The sequence below is a fragment of the Puma concolor genome, chromosome D2, assembly GCF_028749965.1.
Source record: "Puma concolor isolate L17-30 chromosome D2, mPumCon1.1.hap2, whole genome shotgun sequence".
Classification (NCBI taxonomy): Eukaryota; Metazoa; Chordata; class Mammalia; order Carnivora; family Felidae; genus Puma; species Puma concolor.
The window spans coordinates 32,087,697-32,115,120 of record NC_141677.1 but is presented as its reverse complement, the minus strand read 5'-3'; the positions used below and the strand labels follow the sequence as shown (position 1 = coordinate 32,115,120).

The 27,424-nt window shown below is 54.1% G+C and overlaps 1 protein-coding gene across 5 annotated transcripts in view; it reads left to right on the top strand.

The window, feature by feature from the left end:
* LRRC20 (leucine rich repeat containing 20) overlaps positions 1 to 20,365 on the top strand; it is an 86,330-nt gene extending 65,965 nt beyond the window's left edge. For all 5 annotated transcript variants that reach the window (XM_025918380.2, XM_086679895.1, XM_086679897.1 and 2 more), the window contains one exon: positions 17,860 to 20,365. In XM_025918380.2, the coding sequence (XP_025774165.1) occupies positions 17,860 to 18,014 (155 nt within the window). In that variant the 3' untranslated portion in view covers positions 18,015 to 20,365. The remainder of the gene's footprint in view (positions 1 to 17,859) is intronic.
* Positions 20,366 to 27,424: the final 7,059 nt, after the last annotated feature.

Sequence of the window (27,424 nt, the reverse complement as noted above, 5' to 3'; positions counted from 1 at the left end):
GTCGTACTCCTGGAACATGTGGGGGTGCGGACAAAATCAAGTAGTTAGGAGACTTCAATTTGCTAAGCAGGGGGCTTTTTCAGTTAAGCTGGAGTCAATTTTCCATAACCCTCAGTTCACTGGGTTTTTTCCCAGCGTTCCAGAGAGAGCCGGAGATCAGAGGAAGACAAGCTCCTGCTAAGAATTTAACAGGGCAGTAGCACTATGGAGGCAAAAGCCAAGTGTCTGTATCACGCAGAGCAGCTTTGGGCCTCATCTGCTTCATCCTCCCCTCAGGCTGTTTCACTTCTTACCATCGAAGCCAGTAGTTCTCAGAGTGGGGTCTCTGGGCAGCACCCGAGAACCTGTTAGAAATGCACAGCCTCCAGCCCCAGACCTCCTCACTCGGAAATGGGGAGGGGAGGGGGCAATTTGTGTTCACCGGCCCCCACCCACAGGCGATAGGGATGTGTGCTGAATTTCGAGAACCCCTGCTCAAGGCTCCGGCTTCGCAAAGTGTCGTCTACTGACCCGCAGCGGGGGCATCACCTGGGAGCTCATTAGAAGCGCAGACCCTTGGGCTCCACCTCACTCCTCCGGGGTCAGAATCTGCACCTGAGCAAGGTCCCCAAGTGGTTTCTGTGCACAACGCAGGCTGGTCCAGGGCCGTTCCCTAAAGCCCCAGGTGCCATCTCAGGGCCGCTGTCTGTGCTGTTGGGCCCCCCAGTCCCCCCAGGCACGATTGGCTCTCCAAGCCTCACAGAATCCCACAGGGCGCACGCCACAGACCCCACATCTGAACCCCCCTGGAGTGTTGGCGAAAGAGGAAGGCTCCCAGGTCCGCTGTCAGACCTACTGAATCACAGTTTCTGTGGACGGGCCAGGGGTCTCCATTTCTAACAAGTGACCTAGGCCGGGGCAGCAGCGTGTTCATTGAGAATCTGTGCCCCTGCCCCCCACCTCCGGACTTCAGTCTCTTGTTGTAGTTTATCAGGGCCATGCGCCAGCCCTCAGACGTAAGGTTTCCACAAGTACAGGACGCTCGTCCTGCAGTACAAAGATGCGAGTGGGGGCGCCGTGGGGATTTGGAGGGAGCACGCCTGGCCTAAGGGGTCACCAGTACCCCTGCTGTGGCCCGGTGTGTCACAGGGGGCCTGGGCCCTGTATCATAGCGTCCTCCCCCTTCTCTGACAGGCAGGGGCAGACAGATCCTTCCAGAGAGCCAGAGCTGCACTCTGGCTTTCATCAAGAGAAGTCCTCCAGAACGCAGCCTCTGCTGTCCTCCTAGGCTGGGGGCACAGATGCCCACCAAGACCTCAGGATCGCCCTCCCTTGATGCTCACACAGCTGTTCCAGCCTCACCCTGTTGCACAGAATAAACTGGTCAATGTCACAGGGGCAGAGGGAACACAACTTTGTTTCACTTGGGGGGGCTCTAGCAGGCTGCCCAGCTGTGAGAGGTTCTGCAGGCTCCGGTTGCTGTGTGGGGGTAGGGTGGAAGCGCTGAGGGAGTGGTGGGCGTGGAGGTGGGCATAGGAGGACTTCCTGGAGGAGGGGATCCAGTGGGACTGGTCCTTCTCTACCACACAGCCCCCTGTCCCTCTAGTGGGAAGAGAGGGAAGTCTCACTAGTTCTTCCCCTAGAACCCAGACAAAAAAAAATTTTTTTAAGTGTATTTATTTATTTTGGGAAAGAGAGAATGAGCAGGGGAGGGACAGAGAGAGGGAGACAAAATCCCAAGCAGGCTCCGTGCTATCAGCACAGAGCCTGACACTTGACCTGAACTAAAACCAAGAGTCTGACACTCAACCGACTGAGCCACTCAGGCGCCCCCAGAAAATGTTTTTATTTTTTTTATTTTTTAACGTTTATTTAGTTTTGAGAGAGAAAAAGAGAGAGCACGAGCCGGGGAGGGATAGAGAGAGGGGGAGACACAGAAACTGAAGCAGGCTCCAGGCTCTGAGCTGTCAACACAGAACCCAACGCGGGGCTTGAACCCACAAACCATGAGATCATGACCAGAGCCAAAGTCGGACACTTAACCAGCTGAGCCACCCAGGCGCCCCTGCCGCCCGCCCCCCGAAAATGTTCTTTAAGCAGAGAAAACCCTGGAAGAGCAGAAGTGGAAATAATACTCTGTTTGATCTAAAGAGACAAAAGTAGACAAACTTCTCATAACCTCATAGCTAGCACGCCTAGCACAGCTCCTCTGTAATTTACCTCGTTTAGTTTGCTCAAGCCTGTCTTCTGGAAAGGAGGTGTTATCGCCACTTGACAGCTGAGAAGAGAGGCTCACAGAGGGGACACAGTCTGCACAAGGACGTGGCGGAGGTGGGATTTTAAGCCAGGTGTTTGGTCATCCCCACCCATGTGTCTTTGGTGTTCCAGAGCCTGTCCAGTCTTCATTTGATGGGAGAGGAGGGGGTGGGTCGCTGTGTGAAGAAACAGGTGCCGGATGCCACGTGGCTGGTAGGCACCCGTAAACAAGTTGGCAGGTTGCAGAGGGATGGCTGTCCCCCACTGGCCTCACTCAGCCCTGAAAAGAGGGCCGGAGCTGTAGAGAAAGCTCACCTTGGGAGAGGGCACACCGCAAGGCCTCATTAGCTGGTGGTTTGCAAGAGGCTGGTTAGCAAACGTACTTCCTGTAGACGTGAAGGGCCTGTCAGCCCCTGAGACAGGTCAAAGCTGAGAAGTTGGCCTCTCGGCCTCCTCCTCCATGAAGCTGCCAGGCTCTGTTGGGGGTGGGGGCTGGTCTAATCTGAATAGGGATGAGTAACACGCTGCTCTGTCAGCGGGCTGTGCCCAGAGCTGCAAAAGTAACTCGTGAAATCAGCAGACTGTATCTTGTGAGCGCCTCCATTTTCCACCTGGTACCACTTGGGGTTTAGCCAGGCCACGGTCCTGGTTGATCGGAACTGCCAGGCCAGGGAGAGACTGTGCCAAGGCCACAAGGGCTTTGAGAGGTCAGGCGTGCCGCCCACCCTGCAGGCCCACGGGCGCTCAATACGATGAGGAGGCGGCAAGTGAGGAATCTCGGCCAAAGCAAATGCGTCTGGACACCAGGCCCTGCCTGCGGGCAGACCAGGCAGTGGCATAAGTGGGGGGGCTTGGCTCTCAGCTTTCCAGGGCAGGTGCTTGATCTGTCAGTGCCGGCTGCCCTCCGAACTCCCCCTGGGCCCAAGACGCAGCTTGAACCACAAGCAGGGAAAGCTTCTTAGAGTTTCCCCAGGCCTGCCTGCCTGTCTTCGCTCCGGAGAGAAGGGTGATATCACCCCATGGTGATAACAAAAGCAGAAGTCAGGGCAGACTCCTCTTCACCTCCTTCTGCCCCTCTCCTGGTGGGCTGGGGCCCCCTCCAAGGTAAAGAGCCTCTGAATTGGACTCCACCCAACCCTGACCGTGCTCCCATCGTCCCTCCTCTCCTTTGGCCTCTCAGAGTTTCGTAGCAGAAGTCCAAAGCCCCACTTACATCATTGGCATGAACACGTCCCCTCCCCTCTGCACGGCTCTGTTTCATCCCTGCTGCACAGTGGGGAGGATGGTTCCACCCTTTGGAGCTGGTGTCAGGGTCCACCGTGGTCACTTCCCACCAGCTGCTTGTCCTGCCATTCAGCCAGCCTGGGGTCCTGGCTGCGTGCTGCCTGCTCAGCCTCCTCCCCTACTCCTTGCCCTCCAGCCTGCTGGGCCTCCTGCACTTACCCAGGGACCAGGACAGAGGAGGCAGGGGACATTGCTAAAAGGTTGGATAGAGGCTAATTAGTGGGCCACAGCATCCAGGGCAGGGCTCAGCTGGCCAAGAAAGGTTTGCCAAAGTTGTCCTTGCAGAGGATTCTGAGAGTTGCGGCACTTACCCAGGTCCCCAGGAACCCACCTCGCCTACCCTACCAGACACACACATACCCTGAAGCAGGCTGCTGTGCCATTTCTGGTCCCATTCTTGCTTCCGGGCAGGAAGGGATTTGAGACAGGCATGTAGTAGCGGAGAAGAGGGAATGACCACTGTGTGCAGGCTTTAAGGCTGGCAGGTCTGGGAGGACCCTTTTCTCCTGAGCCTGGATCTAGGGCTCCAAACCTGTCTGGGGGAAAATGTAGCCAGTCCCCTCCCTGGGCACTGGGTTCGGACTTCTCTTGAGCACAGCTAGCTGAGAGCAGTCGGAGCCTTACCCTGTCCCCTCCCCTCCAAGCACTGTCAGGGGTCATGGAGGAGAATGACTTGCCCTCAAGGTGGCAGCTTGCCTGAGCGCCACCGCAGACTCATGCTGTCTCCCAGAATGCCCTTGTCCAGCGTGACAGTACCAGGCTGTGCCCGTGGGCAGCGAGCGGTGGTGCAGGCATCCCTCGAGCTGGCGAACAGCTTGGGGAGGTAATCATCACACAGCGCAGGGAGTGCTGGCCGCCCGTGGAGCCAGGAGGTGGGACAGGCTGGGAGTAAACAGGCTTTAGCAGCAATTAGTGCAAGTTAGACATGGCCCCCAGATGTGATGGGAGGGAGCTCCTGTTTGCAACCCCTGCTCACGTGTCTGCCCACAGGGAACGAGCAAGTGGAGCTCTGAGCAAAAGACCTCTCACACACTTGGTCTCTGCCCAAATGGAATAGGATTCTCTGTGCCAGACACGGTGGTAAAGCCTTGGTTACTTGAAACCTCCAATTACCCGAGATGCTCTTGGCATTCTGTTCGTGGCACACAGGCGAACAGCAAGAAAAGAGTTATTTGACGTTTGTTTAAAACAAAACACTTGCACGCTCCGCTAGGCAGCCAGCCAGTCTTCTGTCCCTGTCCAGAGTGCTGGAGAGTAGCTCCTGTGCTCCAAACCTCAGAGCTCAGGGAACGAGGCTTGCGGGAGCATAGGCATGAATTTAGGCAGTGGACCTGTTCATTCATTCACCAGTGGTCATTTTTTGGTTGAATGGCTTGCTGTGTGGCAGGCACTATGCTAGAGACGGATGGGATGGACAAGCCATGTTCCCCGGTCTCCTGGGGCTTGTGGCACGGCCAGTTACACTAGCTGATAACTCACTGACCATTAGCTTCACATCTGATCCTCTCTAACGACTTTTTGAATATGCTCTTGGCTAATCCTCATGACAACCTTGTAAGGCAGACGGTTATTCTCCCCAGGGGAGGAAACCAAGGCATAGGGAAGTTAAGTGCCTTGGCCATGGTCATGCTGCCTAGGCAGAGAGCCAGGGTTCCAACCCAAGCAGTCTTGCTCCAGGACTTCAGCTGTTCAGGACAGTGCTCGGCATAGGGAGAGATTTTTGCTGCAGGGAGATAGAAAGCCACAACAGAGTTATAGCGGAAGCACATAACTTTGGTTGGAAGGAAGCTCCCTTGGGCTGCATAGTAGGGTCTAAGATGATGAGGCAGGATTCCCCAGACCATGTAGGCTGTCAGCCCCGCTCCTGAAAGCTCTGCCTCACAGAGCAGAACAGCTGGCAGCATCCCAGGACGGAAGGGCTGTACGCATACTTTCACTGGATTCTCCCGTCAAGCCTCATTCGTACGTCCAGCAGCGCTTGAGCCAGCTGCCCATTCACACCATCTGGGGAGCTTTTAAAAACCCTCATGTCCAGACCACACTCCGTGCCAGTTAAAACAGAATCTCTCACGGTGGGCTTGGGCCTTGACGATTTTCTCAAACTCCCCAGATGGTTCCAGTGTGCAGGCGTGATAGAACCGCTGAGCCAGAACCTTCCATCAGTACCCACATCCCGTCATGAGGAAGCCGCAACCTCCCTCCTCCTCCCGGTGTCTGTCTCTGTGTGTGTCTGTAGCTACATCAGGATGAGAAAATCGACAGCCTGGCCCTGACCGCTGGGCTTGGCTGGGAGAGTGGCAGGGGTGAGCCCTGTGGACTAGCATCTTTCCCTTGGGGTTCTCCTTTCACACTGACCCTACTGTCCCCTGGACCCTGAGCATGGGGCCCCACTGCCCCAGTGCCCCTGAACCCTCTCTCCTCCCTGTAGCACAGCACGCATATCTAGCATTTTCAGAGGGAACTCCATCAATAAGCCAAAGGCAACTGAGGACGCACAGATAACAAAACAGTGGGCCCGTTCCCAAGGTACAAGTTTGTGCCAGAGAATCCTAGTTGAAACGGGGACTTGGCCCGAGCTCCGGCACCTTTCACTCAGGGGCCTGCGGTCCTGCTGGGGCGGGCTGCTCAACACGGCTCTCCAGCAGGGTGCTGGCGGTGCACGGTCAGATTCAGTGGCCTCACCTTAGTAGCTTGGAATTGGCCATGGTGGGAGTATTTGCACCACAAAAAAAAAAAAAAAACAAAAACAAAAAACAGTAAATGCTACAAATCGGATTTTTCCCACCTCAGGGAGTAGATTGTTAAACATTAGCCAGCACACCGCTGGCTCACATCTCCCCACTTCCTTGCTATTGTTAGCGTCTTGACCACTCTCTCCCACTACCACCTTCAGCTTGTTTTTCTAGAAGCTGGTTTCCCTGGGGGTTGGGAGGTGGGGGCGGGGGCTACCTAGCTGCTTCTTACCTGGTGGTTATCTTAGGAGCTTTTCTTCTTTTTCCAATAGTAAGAGAGGTCTTAATTCTCTGACAGTGGCCCTAAATCTGAGCAGAAGGGTTTGTAACGTTAGCATTAGCAACCTTCGTTTCCAAGCATGGAGGAGAATTTTCAAAGGAGCCATTTTCACATCTGCCCCCGCCCCTGGGAGAAGAACCTTTAGGGGAGGTGATTATACTCCTATCTGCATATCCGGTCACCCCTGCCCTGCCTGACACTTGCCATACACACAGCAGGTTCGACAGTTCTGGTCCCCCACGCCCGTGTTAGATACAGGAACACAGCCAGCTGGAGGGAGGGAGGGAGGGAGGGAGGGAGGGAGAGTCCACAACAGAATTGTCATTCTTTAGGCAGTTGGAAGAAAACTAAAAGAGACCAGCCTGGGGTTGTGGGTGCGGCAGGGGTGGTGGCTCTGGAGGCGGGGGGGGGGGGGGGGGGGGCTTCCAGTGGCCCACATGAGGGGGGTTGTGGGGGGAGAACAGAGACTTCGGCAGGGAGGAACAGTAGGCACAGTAGAGCAAAGACCGGAAGTCTGCCCGGAAAGATAAATGCCAAGCAAGGGCCAGGCAATTTGATTTACTTATTAGCTGTCTCCAGAGCAGCCAGTAAGACTGTTATTTATGAGAATTGTTATGATCCGTCTTTGATCGCCTATCAGAGCCGGGCCAAGGAGTGTGCGGGAGGAGAAGCTCGTCAGCCCTCCTTTGCTGGCCAACCTGGGGACGTGGAGGAGGGAATCACAGCAGGGACTTTTCTCCTCCTTTGTTTCTCTTTCTCTGAAGCTTGTTGTGAAGGAGAAAAAAAAGCATGTCTAGGTTCATTAATGGATTCTTTCTTTTTTTTTTTTCGTACAGTTGACACTATTACGTTAGTTTTAGGTGTACGTTATTATAGTGATTAACAAGTCTACATGTTACCCTCTGCTCTGCTCACCACCAGAGAATCTACTGTCTGGCACCACAGTAGTGGATTCTTCTTCTTTTTTTTTTTAACGTTTATTTATTTTTGAGAGAGACACAGCACGAGCAGGGGAGGGGCAGAGAGAGAGGGAGACACAGAATCTGAAGCAGGCTCCAGGCTCTGAGCTGTCAGCACAGAGCCTGATGTGGGGCTCAAGCTCATGAACCTTGAGATCATGACCTGAGGCCAAAGTTGGATGCTTAATCGACTGAGCCAACCTGGGCGCCCCACAGTAGTAGATTCTTAAAACACTCCGTGCTCCCCATCCTCTCCCTGAGGTGCCTACTACATTCTCCACAGCTTGGTAACCTTATCCTTGGGGAGTGGGGGTAACCTTGGGGAGTGGGGAGCACATTATGGTCCCCTCCATAATGGCCCCTGTGAACCCGTGAGGCTGAGGACCATTTTATAGATGAGAGGTTGAGGTTCAGGGAGGTTAAGGGGCCTGCCTGAGGTTGCACAGATTTATTTTTTTTTTTAAGTTTATTTATACTGGGGGGATGCAGAGGGCAGAGAGAGAAAGAATCCCAAGCAGGCTGACAGCCCAGAGACTGACAAGGGGCCCGAACCCACAAACTATGAGATCATGACCTGAACCGAAATTGAGTTGGATGCTAAACCAACTGAGCCACCAGGCACCCCGAGGTTGGAGCCACCCAGATGCCCCCGAGGTTGCACAATTTTAAATGGCAGGTCCGAGGTTAAGGACTGGGGGTCCCTGCCCTGTCCACTCCCCCAGATGGCCTGTCTTTCAGCAGGGGGCTCAGAACCCCCGATCCACACAGTGTTTCCTGAGGGCTGTGGAGCTCAGCTTGCAGGATCACCAGGGGCCTGCACTGTCCTCTGTGCCTCCTGAGGACAGGGGCTGCTTCTGTGTTCTTCCTGTACCCCTCTCCCTGCCTCCCACCCCTGCTAGGATGCTCGGTCCAAGGTTCTGTGGGAAGGGATAGGCTCAGACACTGTCCCCGTCTGGCTCCTCCCAAGCCTTCCGGAGGGACAGACCCAGCCGTGAGTGAGGGATGCACATGTGAACGTGCTTTCTTGTTACGGACGTAATTCCCTGTCTTGCCAGGTTACCATAGTTTGCCTCCTTGTCTCTTGTGGCATTTTGAGTGGGGACTCGAAGCTCTGCCGAGCTTAGCACGACATCCTTGATCTTAGTCGGTTAAGTTTCCAGGCACCAAGGGTTGCGTCAAGGCTGAGGAATGGGGACAGGCCCCGCTGCCAGGCGAGCCTGGATTCTCGAGCACGAATGTGGCCACAGTCACCTGGAGAGGCTAAGATGGCTTCCCGGTCGCTGCCAATAGGCCTAAGGTGCCTGGCCTGGGGTGCTGCCCCTGCATCTTGACCCAGCACCTCCGAGGCCATTGTGAGGAGGTGTCCCAAAGGTGCAGACTCCACACTCCTCAGGGTCTTGGAAAATCAGGAATTCTGGCCAGAAGGAGATCATCCAGGTCAGAGGTGGGACAGCCAGCCATGTGTAAACTCTCCCGTGTGCTCCAGCCCGCGGCAGGCAACGGGCGCCATGCTTAGTTTCTAAGCTGCCAGGGAAGCCAGAGAACTTGTACCCTGGGCCACCAGGATAGGGAGCCCCGGACCCTAATTCCAGAAGGGACCTTAGATGTCATGGGGCCCAGCCCCACCCAAAGCAAGAATCCGAGGCTGCTGGTCCCTGCTGGGTTCTCTCTGTGTTGGGCGGGTCCCTCAATACCTTTTGCCACTTCTCTGGGCCCAGACCCCTTCTCCTCTCAGGGTCCTTTTAGACCGTGGGTGCCACATGTATGAAGAAGAGCCCTCCGGAGTGCTTGTGTTTATCATCCTGTCTCTAGCGGGTCCTTCTGGCACAGAACAAGTTTGCCAGTCAGTGGTGCTAATGATTAGCGAAGTAAGGTCAAGCCAACCTCAGGGAAGTAATTTCCTCTAAATACTGCCCACTCTGAGTCCGCTTTTATTGATTACTGCAAGCTGCCACAGACAGAGACAAGAGTCTGGGACGGCTGTCTGCAGCGGGAGGAGGAGGGTCAGACAGGGCCTGGAGGCACCACTGCAGCCCGGTGAGGTGACAGGAAGGTGCAGTGGACTGTGCCCCAGCCACGCTGCACTTCCGGTGTTGAGGCCAGGGTGGGGTCCTCCTTCTCTACCACGGGCCTCCGTGTGGCTTTAGGCCTCACCGTGGAAGCTCATCACCATCACAGCCATGCACTGGGGGCCCTGGGAGAGTCAGAGGAGCGTTATTCGGGCTTCATAAAAGTACTCTAGGGGCCTCTGAGTGGCTGAGTCTGTTGGTTTCAGCTCAGGTCGTGATCTCGTGGTTCATGAGATCAAGCTCTCCGTGGGGCCCTGTGCTGATGGTGCAGTGCCTGCTTGGGATTCTCTTTCTCCCTCTCTCTCTGCCCCTCCCCTGCTTGCATGTTCTCTCTCTCTCTCAAAATAAAGAAATAAAACATTTAAAAAAAAAAAAAAAGGATTCTGGAACTCCCATCCTACATTCTGCAGTCACAGGCTGAGAGGTGAGGTATCCCCAGAACGCCCTGTGGACTCTGCCTGTTCGTTATCTGTCATACTGCAGGTCGAAAACAACTTGAGTGTCCCTCTCCATACCACGGGCGGCCATGTAGTCATAAAAATGTCGCTGACTGGCAACCTGAAAAGCTGTTTACAATCCGTCATCGAGAAAAGCACATTATGGCATAGCATCTAGGAGGCCATTTTTGAGCTCTTGCTGCTCCTCACACGCACATGCAAAGCGAAGATGCCGTAAGGCCACGTACTAACACGCTAAAGGAGATTGGCTCTAGATGGTGGGACGTGGGTGATTTTGGTTTTGCTCATCAGTGTTTTCTTATTTTCTAAATTGGATGGCTGGTGCTAAAGGGCCTGCGACCTGTAACAACCTTGGTCCACAGACGCCTGGTCCTGCCTGGAATATGTGCACAGAATGGGTCAGGCCAGGGGAAGGGCCCCAACTCTTGAATGTACTGCGGTCAGAGTTGCTTAAGCAAGTGGTGGTGACAGTGGAGCCCAGCGCGGTCCCAAGCCTGAAAGAACTTAGGCGCTAGTTTAGGAGGCAGAACATTCATTCATTCATTCATTCACCCAGCACATAGTTGTTGAGCACCCTGTGGGCACTGTGCTAGGTATCGCATTTGCAGGGTGAACAAACATACCCATCGGTCTCAGAACGGGATCCACAGTACGTGTCTGGTGTGAAGTGTTATGGGAGTTTGGTTGTACACCGTAGAGAATGACAGGAGGTAGCCTGAGCTGGAATATGAGGGCCAGCAGGACCTCGCCAAATGGTAACGAGAGCACGGCCCACGGGAGAGGGGAGAGTCGAGGCCCTCTTCCTCTCCGGATGCACCGAAGTCCAGAGAATGGCTTCTGTTACCTCCGTGATGCCGATGTGCCTTGGTGGCCTTGGGAAGCGTACTTAACCTCTCCAGGTTTCTGTTTCCCCATCCACAAAATGCAGATCACTTCAGATCCTGCTCCACCCCGCAGCCGTCTCTGTCTCTCCTCAGGATGCTGTGAGCATACATTTTCCTCTTTAAGACTTATCCGGAAACTTCTAGTTGGCCCCTTGGGCTTGCCGCTTCCTAGCTTGGCTGCTCCGGTTCGTCGACTCTGCTGTTTTTGACACGGTCTGCTGGCCCCACTGCGCCTTCCTCCAAGCTGCTTATACGGCTTGAACGGTTGAGTCAAGGCAAGGAGCCACGCCTAATCCCGGCTCTGCACCTGAAGGGGCATCACTGTCTGTCAGCAGAGTGGCTTGGAGAGCACCGTGGACCCTGGAGAGGCCGGCCCCGTGGTGGACTTGGAAATGACAGCTGGGAACTCAGGCAGCACTGCTGTCTCTAGGCCAGGAGTTGTGGGGATTTGCTCCAAGGCTGGGCCGCAACTGGTCTTCATGTCATGCCCAGCAGACCTGTGGCAGGGACGTCGTCGGAAGACACCCCCTCCTCTGTCCCGCTCTCATGAGCACCAGTCGTTCTTCAGGCCCCTGGCCTCCCAGGCCCAGGGATGGAGTCAAGAGGCCAGAGAGAGAGAAATCCTAGTCCAACCCCCTCTGGAGAAAGTGAGGCAGGACCAGTGGTCCCCAGTGGCAGGTGGGGAGAAGGGGTGACTTAGCAGCTTGGAGCCTCAGTCCCCATCTCTGAAGTGAGGCTGTATTGACAGTCGAGGCTACGTTGCCCTCAGCTCGGGGCCCGGCCCTTAGCGAGTTGCTCAGTGACACCTGCCTGCCGTGATTCCCTTGCAGGGGCTGAAGGGCCGGTGGATGGAGACCAGCTCTGGCCTTGGCCTTACCCCTCAGCGTTATGGGAGGAAACACAGGGATCTGGGGATTTAGGAATTGTCCTGCCTTCACCGCTTACTGGGCCCTGTCAAAGAAAAATCAGAGCTGGTCAGTGATGAAAGCAGTAAAAACAGATTTTATTCGGGACTGTTACACTAGAGAAGAGACTGCAGTGCAGAACCGGCTTGATCCCAAGTGCAGCATGGACACGTGGGAATTGATAGCCAAGGAGCAGGGGCGGGGAGGGGGGGATCGGTGGGCGGAAATTACAAAGAGGAGGTTATCAGCGGTGAGTGAGGCTGAACCGACCTCCCAGGATTCTTGCTGCAGGCAGGCCAGGGTGAGCATACCCCACCTGGGGGTGGTGGAAGATGACGAATCCGATCAGATACCAAGGCTGGAGGATCCTGGCTAACCCAGTTTATCAGGATTCTAAACTAGACAATGAGAGTCGAACACAGAAGCACAAAAGTCAGGCTCTTAATTTTAGTTGAAGAATTCGGGGAAGCCGAAGTAGGGTCACAGAATCTCTGTCATCACCAGGAATCTGAGGCTCAGCTTCCTTATCTGCAAAATGGGTTATTGTGAGAAACCAGCCAGCACAGGGCCTCCAATATCAGTTCCCAGAAGCAGCCTCCTTTGCTGAGCCCACTTCCACAAGGTGCTCAGCCTCCCTGAGCCTTGATGTCCTGTGTCACGTGGGGGTTACAATACCCTGGGAAATGACTTTAGCTCTGAAAAGCCCAATGCAAAGGGGTTTTCCGATCTGGGTGAGCGGGGGGCAGAGAGCATGGTGTCTGTCCCCCACCCACATTGCTGGCTGTGTTGGTGGCCATGACCATGACAAAGCTGCTGCTAATTAGTGAAGAAGGTAAAGTTTCCAAGTAAGTAGCCCTTTTCAAAAAAAATTTTTTAACATTTATTTTTGAGAGAGAGAGAGCACGAGTGGGGCAGGGGCAGAGAGAGAGGGAGACACAGAATCCGAAGGAGGCTCCAGGCTCAGAGCTGTCAGCACAGAGCCCGACGTGGGGCTCAAACCCATGAACTGTGAGATCATGACCTGAGCTGAAGTTGGACATTTAACCGACTGAACCACCCAGGTGCGCCTAGTTCTCTGTTTCTGATTCCAAAGCTCTCTTTAGCATCTTAACCATCTCCCCCACCCTGCACTGTGACCCAGCACAGAACAAGGAGGCGTGGGAGATTCTGGAATGATTTCGAGAAATCTCCAGGAAACCCTTGCTCTCAGGGCAGGTTAGCAAAGATGCCATGCCTGCCATGGGGGCCTTAGAGGGCTCAGAGATTCTGTGCCCCTGGCTTCCCTCAGAGGGGGAGTCCCTGGGCTCTGGAAGGGACTATTCCCGGCTGGGTGGCCCAGAGAGCTCTGAGTGCCCTGGTCAGAAAGCCACACGCTCCTGCTGAGTCCCGGGAAGCCCCGTCGGAGGACTGTTCTCTGTCTCCTCAGGGCACCGTGGACGGTTCTCATGGTTGGTGGGGAGTTGGAGGAATGGATGCCAGGCTGGAGGGCCGGATAGGAGGTGGCCTGAAAAGCATGAACTCGGGCCAGCCGGCCTGGCTTCATATCCCAGCACTTTGCAGCTGCGTGACCATGGCCAGGTTACCTCTCCGTGACTTTCCTCAACTACAAAGTGGAGGTAACAGTGGTACTCAGCCATGCGGCTGTTGTGGGGTTTGAGAAACTTAACACGAAGAGCCGAAATCACCAGCACTTGACACGGACGATCGTTAGTTAAGCAAAAAAACTGCTGGGAATACAGGAATCCATATCGATAATAAATAAATGCGGGAGAGGGAAGGCTCTTGCCTATGGTAAAATGCTGAGGGCCTGCCGGAGTTGGAAAGTCAATTTGCAACCATCATAAAGAACAGATGAGGCAAGAATCAGCAGGTGTTCAATCTAGAGGCGATGGATTTTAATTTTCATGAGCAGGATATTTGCGTGCTCTTCAGCTATGTCCCCACAGACTTCTACATTGCAAGGGAGGAAAAAAGACAAAACAGTAATTATACAGTGGGAAAATCAAGTAACACCTCGACTCAGTGATGACAGTTAACATCACTTATGAAGGACAGATGGGTGATACCCCAAGACCATACCACCTCTGCAGTCTTTCAGCTGAGAACCCATAAAGCACCAGATAAACACAAACTGTGGGACTCTTTTTCTTTTTAACAGTTTTTTTTTTTTTTTTTTAAAAACAGGCTCCACACCCAACATCAGGCTTGAACTCATGACCCTGAGATCGAGGGTCACATGCTCTACTGACTGAACTAGCCAGGTACCCCAAAATGTGGGACTCTTTATCAAAGAGACAGATGATGGCCGTGATATTCTGCCAAAATGGTGGTGTCCTAAAAATGACAAATGAGGACAACTAAATGCAATACCTGACCCTATACTGGACCCTGCACTGGAGGGAGGGAGGGACTGCTACAAAGGACATGGTTAGGTCACCTAAGAAAACTGAAATATGGGCCGTATGTTAGGTAACTGTTCTCTCAGTAGAAACTCATGAAATTGACAGCTATGTTTGCAACAGAAAATGTCTATTCTTAGGAAATACACAATGAAGTAGGGATAAAGGGCCATGATATATGTTACCCTCAAGTCAGAAAAAAGGTGTGTGTGTGTGTATGTGTGTGTGTGTGTGTGTGTGTGTGTGTGCGTGCGTAGAGAGAGAGAGACGGCGAGCGGGCATTTGCACAAATGATAAAGCAAAGAGGGTAAAATGTTAATTGGTGAATCTTGGTGAAAGGTATGTGGTATTCTCCGTACTGTTTTTACCTTTACAACTTTTTATAAGTAAGAAATTATTTCCAGGTAAAAAGAGTAACCTGAGAAAATAATATTTAAAGTGTCCCCAAGTGGGGCGCCTGGGTGGCGCAGTCGGTTAAGTGTCCGACTTCAGCCAGGTCACGATCTCACGGTCCGTGAGTTCGAGCCCCGCGTCAGGCTCTGGGCTGATGGCTCAGAGCCTGGAGCCTGTTTCCAATTCTGTGTCTCCCTCTCTCTCTGCCCCTCCCCTGTTCATGCTCTGTCTCTCTCTGTCCCAAAAATAAATAAACGTTGAAAAAAAAATTAAAAATAAAATAAAATAAAATGTCCCCAAGTAAAAATATTCTTACACTGAATGTCTAAAGCTGGACACACACTAGTAGGTTCCACTTGTCTTAAGCTTAGGGATAGGCAAATGAATCAATGGTGAAAAAAGTCAGGGTGGGTTGGGGTGCCTGGGTGGCTCAGTCGGTAGGCGTCTTCTGACCTCGGCTCAGGTCATGATCTTGTGGTTTGTGAGTTTGAGCCCCGTGTCGGGCTCTGGGCTGACAGCTTAGAGCCTGGAGCCTGCTTCGGGTTCTGTGTCTCCCTCTCTCTCTGCTCCTCCCCCACTCACATTCTGTCTCTCTTTCACAAATAAACATTAAAAATTTTTTTTCTTTTAAAGTCAGGGTGGGGATAAACTGGAAAGAAGCACAAGAGAACCCTATGTGTTATAGCTCGATCTGGATGGAGGTCACAGGAGTGCATACCTGATTGTACGCCTTCCTGTAACTGAGGCGTTTGCTTACATGTATATCCAAAAAAAAAGTGGTGGTGCTCTGGGAAAAAACATAAATAGTCTGAGATCTATAATACAGTGCCATTGACCTAAGTTAAAATTATGTGGGGGCTCCTGGGTGGCTCAGTTGATTAAGTGTCCGACTCTTAATCTCAGCTCAGGTCTGGATCTCAGGGTCGTGAATTCAAGCCCCACGCTGGAGCCCACCTAAAAAATACCTATATTGCTGTATTATAACATGTCAAAGTGGTCTAAAATTAAAAACGAAACAACCACAGGAGCAGAAAACCCTCAATCTGCCCAACGCAAGGCACGCAAAAGAGGTAGGAGTTGATTTTTGTCATTACTAATGGCCTGGCCCCGTCCTGGCTGGAGTGGGAGGTCACACGGTGTGTGGGCTGCTTGCAGAATTGGATCAGGGCGGAGGGAATGTTTGCCTCCAGGGCGTCTGGGCCTGCGTGTCATGGCATTGGCTCCTGGTTGGTTGCCGGCTATGTGCAGCCACTGTTCTGAGTGCCTTGTATTAACTCCTCGGAGCCTTAGGACGACCTTATTGGATAGGTGGTATTATTCCCCCCATTTCACAGGTGAGGAAACTGAGTCACAGAAAGTTGGTTTAATTTGCCCAAGGATACACAGCTAGAAAAGGGCACAGCTGGGATTTGAACCCAGGTGGCTTGGAACATTCTCTAAACTACAACATGCCCTCTCCTAAGTAGACTGTCCCTTACAGTGCTCCAAAGTGGGGAACAGAAACACAGAGTGGTTGTCCCTCACGTCTCCCTGGGCCCCATGGGAGGGCCTGGCTCCCTGGGCTGAGAGGTCCTATAGGCCCTGGTGTTCCAAACTGCAGAGCTGTGCCCTCAGGATCTGGGCCTGAAAGATGCCATCTAGATGCCACTGACACGACCTCCCAGTCCCCTCACTGCGCCCAGCTCTCACTCTGGCACCCTGGTCCCATTCTTTCGCCCCTCCCTCCCTCCCGCCACAAATACCCCTTCCCCTCATTCAGATCCCACCTACCCTTCACGTCCTGGCTCGATTGCCATCTCTATGCCCGGCCTGGCCCCTTCCTCCCTGGACCCCTGCAGTCTTTTTGAGAACTCAGATTCCAACCTGGGCTCAGCTAATTACGAGTTTGGGACCTTGGGTTGCCTTGAGCAACTTACTGAATTTCTCTGGGCCTCAGTTCCTTTTCATGGTAGTATCTGATGTTCATCAAGTACTGGGTGGAGTACATCTACTCTCCCGTTTGTCCTCAAGCCACCCGGCAAGGTATATCCTGTAATATTATTAGGATTAGTCATTTGCTCACAGCTGTTAACGTGGCCTGCGGGATCTTGACCTGAAGACTGAGTGATCCTAAAGGTTAGATATGAGACTCTACTGGTAGCAAGAGCAAATATAGCTGCTGCCTTGTTCTTTCTTTTTTTAAAACTGAGGTAAATTTCATGTATCATAAAATTAACCATTTTATTTACTGATTTTTTTAAAAACAACTTTAATGTTTATTTTTGAGAGACAGAGAAAGACCATGAATGGGGGAGGAGCAGAGAGAGAGGGAGACACAGAATCCGAAGCAGGCTCCAGGCTCTGAGCTGTCAGCACAGAGCCCGATGCGGGGCTCGAACCCACGAACCATGAGGTCATGATCTGAGCCAAAGTCGGATGCTCAACCGACGGAGCCACCCAGGTGCCCTGTATTGATTTATTTTTAAGTAGGCTTCATACCCAGCACAGAGCCCAACGTGGGGCTTGAACTCACAACATGAGATCAAGACCTGAGCTGAGCTCAAGAGTCGGACACCTAACCGATGGAGCCACCCAGGCTCCCCATAAAGTGAACCACTTTAAAGTGCCCAGTTCGGTGGTATTCGGTACATTCACGGTGTTCTGCAACCTTCACTTTACCTGGTTCCAAAGTATACTTTCCTCACCCCAAAGGAGGCCCTGCACCCACTCCCCCACCCCCCGCAACCACTAGTCTACTCTCTGTCTCCATGGAGTTGCCCATTCTGGGCCTTTCCTATAAATGGAATCCTACGCTATGTGACCTTTTGTGTCTGGCTTCTTTCATTGAGCGTGATGTTTCTGGGGCTCATCCCAGTCATGGAGTCTGTCAATGCTTCCTTCCTTTTCATGGCTGAATGGTATTCGGCTGTTGGGATTTAACCACACTCAGTGTATCCTCCCCCCTGTCGGTGGGCATTGGCTGCTGTGACTAGTGTCGCCGTGGACATTCGTACACAAGTATTTGCTTGAGTTCCTGTTTTCAGTTCCAGTTCTACCCAGGAGAGGCTTTGCTGGGACAAATGACAATCCTAGCGCTGAACTGGGTTTGGGGGCATGTTTCCCAGAGTGTGGTTGTAATGGGGTGATGAGCCCCGAGGGCCCCCCACCCGGGGCTGGGAGCCAGCAGCTAAGCCCAAGTGCGGGGGCTGATGGAGAGCTGGATCGGCGTCTTCCTGTCCCTACCTACCTGGGCCCCCCTGACCTGTCCTCTCTTCTCAACAGACGTACCCGTGGAGAAGCTGGCTGCCATGTCCGCCTTGCGCCGCGTCAATCTCCGCTTCAACCCGCTGAACGCTGAGGTGCGCGCCATCGCTCCGCCACTCATCAAGTTTGACATGCTCGTGTCTCCTGAGGGCGCACGGCCCCCTCCACCTTAGGCCTCCCTCCTCGTGCCCACCCAGCAAGGGACAGAGGCCACCTGGCCTGGCACCCTGAGGGGAGGGAGTCCCACAGACCCATGGGAGGCCGAGCCTGGGGGGCTGGGGGCGGGTGGGCCAAAGAGCACGTGGTGGGAGGGGGTGCAGCCGGCCCCGGATAGATAGCTTAGAGCAGTAGCGGGCCCTGGAATGCCCAGACGGAGGAGGTGAGGTGGGGCTGGAGCCTGGCCGCTCACAGCTTCTGTGCACACTTGGGCAGGACCCCCACCCTCTCTGAGCCTTGTTACTTGGGGAAACGGGCAGTGGCGGAGAGGGCCTTTGCCTCCTCTGAGCTCCTTGGAGGCTTTTCGGGCAACAGATGCCTTCAAGTCACCTTCAAATCATCGGGCACCTTCTGAGCCCACAGATGCCCGTCGCCGAGCGCTTTCTGGGTCCCTGTGGGTTTGAGACCTTGTTTCTGGTGTTGAGAACCAGCCTCTGCCCTGAGAGGACTAGAAGACAACCTCCATCGGTTTATCATTTCCCGAGGACTGACCCACATGAGGCCCCCTCTGGGGCCCTATCCTCAGCCCTGTGGGTCTCTGGATTGGCGGGAGCCTGAACCGGGAGACACGGGAAAGCCGTGGCCAAAATGTGGTCGTGTGCTCTGGCCAGAGCTGAGAACGTGTATATAGGAGCCCAGTGGCCCATCGGGCCAGGAACCCGGAGGAGCAAATCAGGTCTGCTCTGTCCTTCCTCATGATTAAGCAATCAGTGGCGTAGGAAGTTCTGAGGACAGACCAGGTGAGCCTGGCATCACCCCTTGAGCCCCAGGAGAGGTGACTTGAGAGAAACAAAGCCAATTGTGCCTGTGGCTCTGGTACGAGGTAGTTGGCTCTGGCGTCTCCCTCTGGCAGCAGCCCCACTGCCTCACCATTGGCCCACCGGGGGGGCAGAAGGCTCTATGGACCATTGGATTTGTGGCTGGCCAGCTCCCAAGCTCCCGCCCAAAGCCCGATGACCTCGTCATTCCTGGACCCTCCACCTGGAGTCTAGGATGTGGCCAGGCCACAGGGCTATCTACCACCCCTGTCTGCCCAGGACTGAGGGGTTTCCTGGGACACGGGATGTCAGTGCTACCACGGGGACAGTACCTGGCAAACAGGGACAACTGGCTTCCTACCAGGAGAGGGCCTGGGGCTCTTGATTTCTGATAGCATCTGTGGTTTGGAGAATCCCTGATCTCTCAATTCCCCAGGTATCTAGCTCCCGTCTACTCATCCGTGGAGCAGGCAGACTCACAGTCCACAGCCCATCTGGCCCAGACCTTCGTCTTGGTCGGGAGACACCCAAGGCTGCAGGACTTGGGGCAGGCCAGGCCACCAAACCCTACATCCATGCACTGGTAGCCACTCTTCCACCCCCAGGGCTAAGCCACTCCCAGCCCAGACCTTCATTCTCAGACTGCTGTGTTCCTTCCCCCCTGCCCAGGCCCCCTGTCTCTTGGCAAGGACTGTTGACCACCACTGTTGGCCCATCACTGAGCACTCAGTGTCCCGGGAGATGCTCATCTCATAAGGCCTGGCTTTCCAAGCTCTGGGAAAGGGGTTTGCAGGGCGAGGAGGAGGTCAGGGTGGGATTTTCGGGGCTGCAGGGTCCGCTGTGGATGAGTGAGAACTGTGGTCCAGGCCTTACCTGCCCTGTGCCCTGGGGTGGGCTTACTCCTTGTCAAAGAGGAGGTGCACTTTTCTGATACGCACAAAGGCGCTGTATGGCCAGAGCCTTGCAACTCAAAGTGTGGTCTGTGGACCAGCAGCACCGGCATCCATGGGAACTTGTTAGAAATGCAGAATCTCAGGCCCCACCCCAGAACTCCAGAATCAGCACCTGCATTCAACAAGAGCCCTAGGTGATTCCTGTAAGCACTTTACTGTTTGAGAAGTAACGGCCTAGGGGTGGCCCTGGGGCTGAGGTTCTCAGCCCTCCCCCTGCTACTCCAAGCCTCTGAGTCTGTGCTCACCCCCCTCCCTAAACTAGCTCTGGGAGACCCCGGGCCTTAGATCTTTTCAGAGTGTGTGTGACTCTCCCGGTGAAGGGAATGACCTGAAGTCACCAAGATATGAGGGTTGGGCTTGCCTGGCCCTCTGGACACTGCCTTTCTGGTTAACCTCTGCAGAGCTAACTCCTGCTTCTAGGTCCTCACGTCAGGCCCGTTGCAGGAGTTGCTTCTGGAAGTTCTTTTGTACTCCTCTTGGAGAGTTTGCCCTCGCCTGTCTGGGAAAGCTTGAGCAGTCAGAGAAACCCCCTAGTCACAGCCCCCAGTGTGAATGAGCCCTTAGTTTCAGTCTGCAATAAAGAATGCATTGGTTTCATCTGCCTGATTGGCGCTTCGTTCATTCTGTCCACACAGACCTCCCGTGGCCTGGGTGTTAAACCCCAGGGGCTGCCCCTCTTGTTGGAAACTTGAGATTAAAAAGGATACCCTGGGGTGATACTCAGAATACTCCCAGAGGGGTGCAGGCCCTGCCGGTAGGAGTGATACGTGCCCAAGAACCATGCTGCTGCAGGACAGACAGATGCCAGCCCTGGGGGTGCCGCACACTTGGAAAAGGATGAAGGGACCTGCTGTTCCCTACTCGCATGTGTGCTCTCTCTATTTTTTAAAAAAAATTTTTTAATGTTTATTCATTTTTGGAGAGAGAGAGAGACAGAGAGCAAGCAGGGGAGGGGCAGAGAGAGAGGGAGACACAGAATCCGAAGCAGGCTCCAGGCTCTGAGCTGTCAGCACAGACCCTGACACAGGGCTTGAACCCACAAACTAGGAGGTCATGACCTGAGCCAAAGTCAGACACTTAATCGAGTGAGCCACCCAGGTGCCCACGCCCCCTCTCTCTTAAAAATGTCTTTAAAGGGGCGCCTGGGTGGCGCAGTCGGTTAAGCGTCCGACTTCAGCCAGGTCACGATCTCGCGGTCCGTGAGTTCGAGCCCTGCATCGGGCTCTGGGCTGATGGCTCAGAGCCTGGAGCCTGTTTCCGATTCTGTGTCTCCCTCTGTCTCTGCCCCTCCCCCGTTCATGCTCTGTCTCTCTCTGTCCCAAAAATAAATAAACGTTGAAAAAAAAAATTAAAAAAAAAAATGTCTTTAAATGTTTACTTATTTTGAGAGAGAGGGAGTACGAGCAGGGTAGGAGCGGAGAGAGGGGAAGAGAAAGAAAGAATCCCAAATAGGCTATGCACCGTCAGCACAGAGCCAGATACGGGGCTCGATCCCACAAACTGCAAGATCATGACCTGAACCAAAATGGAGACTTGGACGCACAAATGACTGAGCCACCCAGACACCGCACGTTAAAAAAAAAAATTTTTTTTAAGTCCGATTTTGTTTTCTAAATCTGAAAGACCAACTCAGTTTGTCTTGAGTTTTGTGCCACAGACTCCATTATTTTTTTTTCTTTTTTTTTTTAAATTTTTTTTCCACGTTTTTATTTATTTTTGGGACAGAGAGAGACAGAGAGAGAGGGAGACACAGAATCGGAAACAGGCTCCAGGCTCTGAGCCATCAGCCCAGAGCCCGACGCGGGGCTCGAACTCACGGACCGCGAGATCGTGACCTGGCTGAAGTCGGACGCTTAACCGACTGCGCCACCCAGGCGCCCCTCCATTATTTTTATTTAACAGACAGAGTTTAGTGTCATCTAAGCAGGTGGCAGATATTAACTCATTGAATCCCGTAACAACCCTAGCTAGTGCGGAGCTGGACAAAATCCCTTTCCTTCTCTGGGCCGTTTCCTGTCTATAAAGGGGCCGCACCAGAAGATCTCCAAGGGCCTTTCTGGAACATGCGATCCCTCTTTCTTCATTTTGGATCAACCTGGATACAGGCTGCCCACCCTCACCCCAAAGGCCAGACAGAGGGCTCCGTTTATTCTGGCCCAACGCTGGCTCACCAAAAATCGCACCCGATCGGTCCACTCATCAGACAAAGCTCGAGACTCCTCGCGGCAGAGAAGCTCTGCCTCGAGAGAGTCCGACTCGCGTCCTCCCTGCGGGAGGACAAAAGTCACGGTGGTTAGACTTTGGAGTCTGGTTTCAGGTGGGTTTTCAGTGTGGCGGAGACAGACACGTTGCCCGAGGCTGGGTGAAGATTATGGTCCGGTTTAGGGATGGACCGCATTTTGAGGCAAGGAGTTCCAAGAGTCTTAAGATGTACACTCTTGGCTGATGCTATTCACTAAAGAATTGAGCAGTTGGTTCCTTTAAATGATTCGGGAAGCTCCCAGAATGAACAGCAAACTTCTTTACAACTTTTACTTCCTGGGCAAGGGCTTCCTGGCATGGTACCATTATGCTGAAGAAGACAGTGGTATAACAAAGTCTTATTAACGGAGACAGTAAGCTGTGTGGGGCTGGAGGGGTTTTTAAATTACCATTGAGATAGAGCTGACGTATAACCTTATATTAGCTTCAAGTGTCCAGCTCGATGATTCAGTCTACGTACACATTGTGAAAAGACCACCGCAATGGCTAGTTGACGTCCATCACCACACGTAGAGGGTATCGATCGTCAGTCTCTCTGGAACACCATGTCGGACCCCGCTTGGGTGCTGCCCTTTCTGTGAAACGTGCCGGGTGCTTCTCAGAAAGGCGGCCCTGGTGTGGGAGCAGTTTCTGGAAGGGTGAGTGCTGGCGGCCGCCCCAGAAGGCCTGACCCGAGCCCCTGGAGAGATGCCAAGGCTGGGAAGGGCAGCCTGGGAGACCACGTGACTCGGGCCCAGGGGCAGCCAGACCGTGCTGCGTCCAGACCTGTGTCTCAGGGCCCGGTGGGCCGGACCCCGCCCTCAGAGAAGGGCCAAAACCCAGCTGCTTTAGGTCTGAGCAAGAGCACCCAGTGAGCTCCTGCTGTTTACCAGCACCAGGCAGGCATGTGTGTGTTTCTCATTTACCATTGGCAATCAATCCCCCCCTCGGCACCCACCGAGCAGGTGAGGAGACAGCGTCAGTGAGGGGTTAGCAAGGGCCCAGAGAGGAACAGAGCCGGGGATTGAACTGGGAGGCCGGCTCGGTCAGGAGAAACGACGGCTTTCTCCAGCTCACACGCGGCTTTTCGCATCACAGTCCTGTGAAGAGGCCTCTCTGAGCCTCACTCTCCTCATCTGGGAAACGGGTGCTCCCGCTGCCTTCCTTCCCTAATGTCGGAGGGGTTAGCCACAGATGATGCAGGGAAGCAGCCCTCGGTGAGGAGCGCTGCACCCATTTCACACGCCCGAGAGCTTCCTCTCCCATCCGCGGACACCTGCCATGTGTGAGCACGGCCCTAATGCTTCCGCAAGAACCTCCCAGCTCTCAGGGCACACGCGCCTGTCACGCATCGCTGGAGCACATCTGGATGCTGGTGGGAGACCGACTCCCACGGGGAATGAGAAGACCGACAGACACCCCCGCCCCACCCCCCCACCCCCGCCGCCACCCGCTCACCCCACGCTCACCGGTTCAGGCATCTCTGAGACTCTGTCGCAGGCTCTGGAGGTCAACAGATGACTCAGGATGGTGAGGCCCTCAAGGCCTTGGCTCGGGGCCAGCCGGGGCTCATGATGCACCGTGTGCGTGCATCCAAATTCTTACAGCCACGGGACCCGGGCACCCTCTTTCCTGTAGACCGGAAGCACTTAAATTAGGGTGTCTTCGAGGTGGCCCCTGCGGGACTGCCACCTCGCACGGCCCCAGTGGGTGTCATTCGTGATGCACTCTAGCTAACTGGCACCAGTTACACAGAGAACAATGCGAACGGGCTCCTGAAATCCTGCAAGGGACGGCTCTGGGTCTCTGGACCATACGAGAGAGTCAGTCACTTGGGCGTTGCTCCCAGGCCCGCTGGAGCCCCAGTAAGCCAGACTGGAAGCGGAGCCCACACCCCTGCACCTTGAAGGGCCTCTGTTCTCCCCTGCTCAGCACCCAGAGCGGCCTTCTAAATCCCAAGTCACTCATCCGCCCAAGTCCTGCGGCGGTTCTCCAATGCACTTCAACACAAGTCCTTATAAGGGTCTTCAAGCCTGATGTTTTCCTCCTTCCATTACTGCTGTTTCGGGCTACCCGCTCCTTCACTGCATTCCGGGCACACTGGCTTCTGCTGTTCCTCTAATACTCCAGGCTGCTCGTGCCTCAGGGCCTTTGCATCTCACCAGGGAAGTCTGCCTCCCAAGGACTGACAAGTAGTAGGACATCCTCCTCACTGTGATCCTCCCATCCCTCACAAGCCACGAGGTACCGTGGCTGGGACTCTTCCTAAGTGGAGTGGCCGGTAGCTGGTACCCACAGGCCGCATGGGCAGTCCCCTAGCACCCCCCCCCCCCACCAGCCTGCCACTGTGCCTAAAGTCCCGCCACTATGAGACCACTGCTTATGTTTAGGCTCTCCCTGTGATCGATCTTATTCCGGCCCCTGTCAGGATGGCGAAGGGGGGTTCCCTAGAGAACCTCCCTGAGACGTTGCCCGGGCCCTTGCCGCTCAAAGCGTAGTCCTTGAGCAGGCAGGATCGACAGCACCTGGGGACGTGTCGGAACTGCAGAGGCCTGGTCCCTCCCCAGAACTTCTGAGTCCGAATCGCATTTTAACGAGAGGCTCACGTGGTCTGCGGGCCCCCTGAAGTTTGAGAGCCTGGCTTTCGCCGGCTGAGGCGCAGTCTCGCCACGTCCAAGTCCCTGTGGCAGGCAGCGCCCAAGTGTAATTTTCAGAAGCTAAAGACATGTGTCTTATGATAGCATGAACACGTGCCAAAGATTTCATTCAGTTTTATTAACTGATGAGGGAATCCGTAAGATGGTAAAGCTCGTTCCCAGAGCACTTGAGGGACTGGAGTTTCTGTGGCTCTTTACGGAAGAAACAGCTGGGGCAAGAAATGGTCACCCGGGGCCGACGTTCCTTCCTGCTGTAAAACAAATCCACAAGTTCACTGGTAACTTCTTAAGAGCCTGTGCCCTTCACTAACGGCAAGTAACAAACCACCGTGGTAACAGTAACAAACCACCGTGGTACATTCACGTGGGCAAGCCTGTTGAACAGCACTTCGAGCGTGCACTTTCTGTCTTGGCCTCGTCTCTAGGTTTGGTAACATTTCCTAATAACAGATTCCCCTGGGAGGGTGTGACTGTTCCCCGGCCCAAGCAGATCACCAGCTCTGTGTTTCCGTTAAAGGATCCAAACCTTGAGGGAAAGGAAAACCAGCACTGCAAGAAAAGGAACAGAGTAAAAAAACAAACAAAGAAACAACACCAAAAAAAAAAAAAAAAAAACAGAGGAGGTGAAAAAAGCAAAATAAAAATGTACACTAACAGCTTACCACGTGTCTGTGACTTTGCCAAGTGCTTTCCATTTCTTTTCCCCCTTAGTGCCCACAACGACGCAAGGAGATCGCTACTTTTTGTGTTTCCGCTTTCTAGATGAAGACACTGAGGACTGGAGGAGCCCGGGATCCTGGCCAAGGTCAGACAGAATAACTGACATGCAAACCCAAGCCTTTCGAACACGGTCGATGTTTCTTAGAATTGTCGTCCAGAGCCCAGGAAATGGTTTACAAAAGCGCCCCCCACCCCCACCTGGAGGAGGCCCCTGGGCGGCCTCCAGAAAGCTGCCCGCCTTCCCCAAGAAGCTTCAACACCTTTGCCAAACATGTGTTCTTCCTGACACTGTGGAACTTGAACCCCGCTTTGAGCCAGAAGCCTGCACGGCCACCGCCCAGGGTGCAGGAGCCCACCCCGCCCGTCTTCCAGAAGAGACTTCTTCCAGAAGAGACTTCTCTTCCAGAGAGAGACTTCTTCTCTCCCCAGAAGAGACTTACCTTCCAGAAGGTAAGAAGAGACTTACCTTCTCCAGAGGAGAAGGTAACTGTCAGAGTAAGAAAGTTCTTCTGGTCCGAACCTCTCTCATTTGGTTTTTATTCATTTATTTTTGAGAGAGGCAGAGAGAAAGAGAGAATCCCAAGCAGGCTCCGCGCTGTCAGCACAGAACCCTGTGCTGGGCTCGATCTCACCAACCGTGAGATCGTGACCTGAGCCGAAATCAAGAGCCGGACGTTTAACCCACTAGCCACCCACGTGCCCCAACCTCTCCCATTATCTAGATGGGAACACCGAGTTCCAGAGGGAGTGTTCCAAAGGGCACGTGGAGAGGCTTGCCCAAGACTGAGCAGGGAGCTGGGGGCAGAACCCTAACAAATGCACAGGCTTCCTGGCTCCTGCCTTGGGTTCTTTCTGGGGCCCTCCCTGGGGCCTGCGGTTGGGGGAGCTTGTCTGTTTCGCACTCCCCGCCTCTCCTCCAGGGCTATGCTGCTGTAGCCGAGCTGTAGGAGTGAGTCAGCCATTAGAGCAATGCAGATAACAACTCGGACCTCCTTCCTTAGGGAGAGCTCACTAATCAGCATTTGAAAGCATTCTGAAGGAAGCGCTCCTCAGAGGCTGACTGGGGAGAAGGAGGGGCACGTCCCGGCTCCCAGAAAGGGCCCCCACCTCGGTCTAGACCCCAGCCTCTCTGCAGCTCCCCTGGCCTCGTCCTTCAAGGGCATAGTCCCTCCTCCCCTAACCCCCTCCACGACCACCAAATAGATGCTGGAAACCCCAGCAGCGTGCTGGGGTCTGCTTCCCAGGGACCGTATTGCCACCAGGCTGAGACCCCTACCCCTTCCCTGTGGATTTGAACCTTTTCAAAACGATGGCTGTGCCATCGGCCTTCCTTGCCCTAAAGGCCGAGTGCGTTTTCATTTCCAGGCTGGGAAAGAGAGACTGGGTCTCCCATCAGAGATGCTTGGCTTTCCCACCGCCCAGGATTTCCCACAGGGCACCCCGTAGCTTCATGCCAACCTCTCCTCGGGCTCCTATCAACTCTCTCAGGCAGCTCAAAACACACCTCCAATCCAGCTGGGAGGGAAGGAGTTCATGTGAGGGGCCGGCCTGGGCCTGTGCATTCCATCCGTACCCACCCAAGGCCTGTGACCAGGACACTAAACCTCCAAGGCCTGGGGCGCCCGGGTGGCTCAGTCAGTTGAGCATCTGACTCTTGATTTGGACTCAGGTCCTGATCCCAAGGTCGTGGGATCGAGCCCCGTATTGGGCTCTGTGCTGAGAGTGGAGCCTGCGTAAGATTCTCCCCCTCTCTCTCTACTCCCCCCACCATCTCCCTCTGTCCCTTTCCCCCACTTAGATGCTCTCTCTGTCTAAAATAAATTTGAAAAATAGAGAAAATAAACTTCCAAGGAGAAAGGCGGTCCTTCGGGCATGATATTGTCTCCTTTGACCTCCCTCACTGCCCGCCCCCCCCCCCCCCCGCCAGAAAGCTTGATTCTAAGAAGATCCCCCTCTACCTCCTCCCCTGCTCCCTTGAGACCCTTCTCCAAGCAGGTGTCCACATTGATTCTTCAGTACAGAAGGCTCTTCTCCTGTC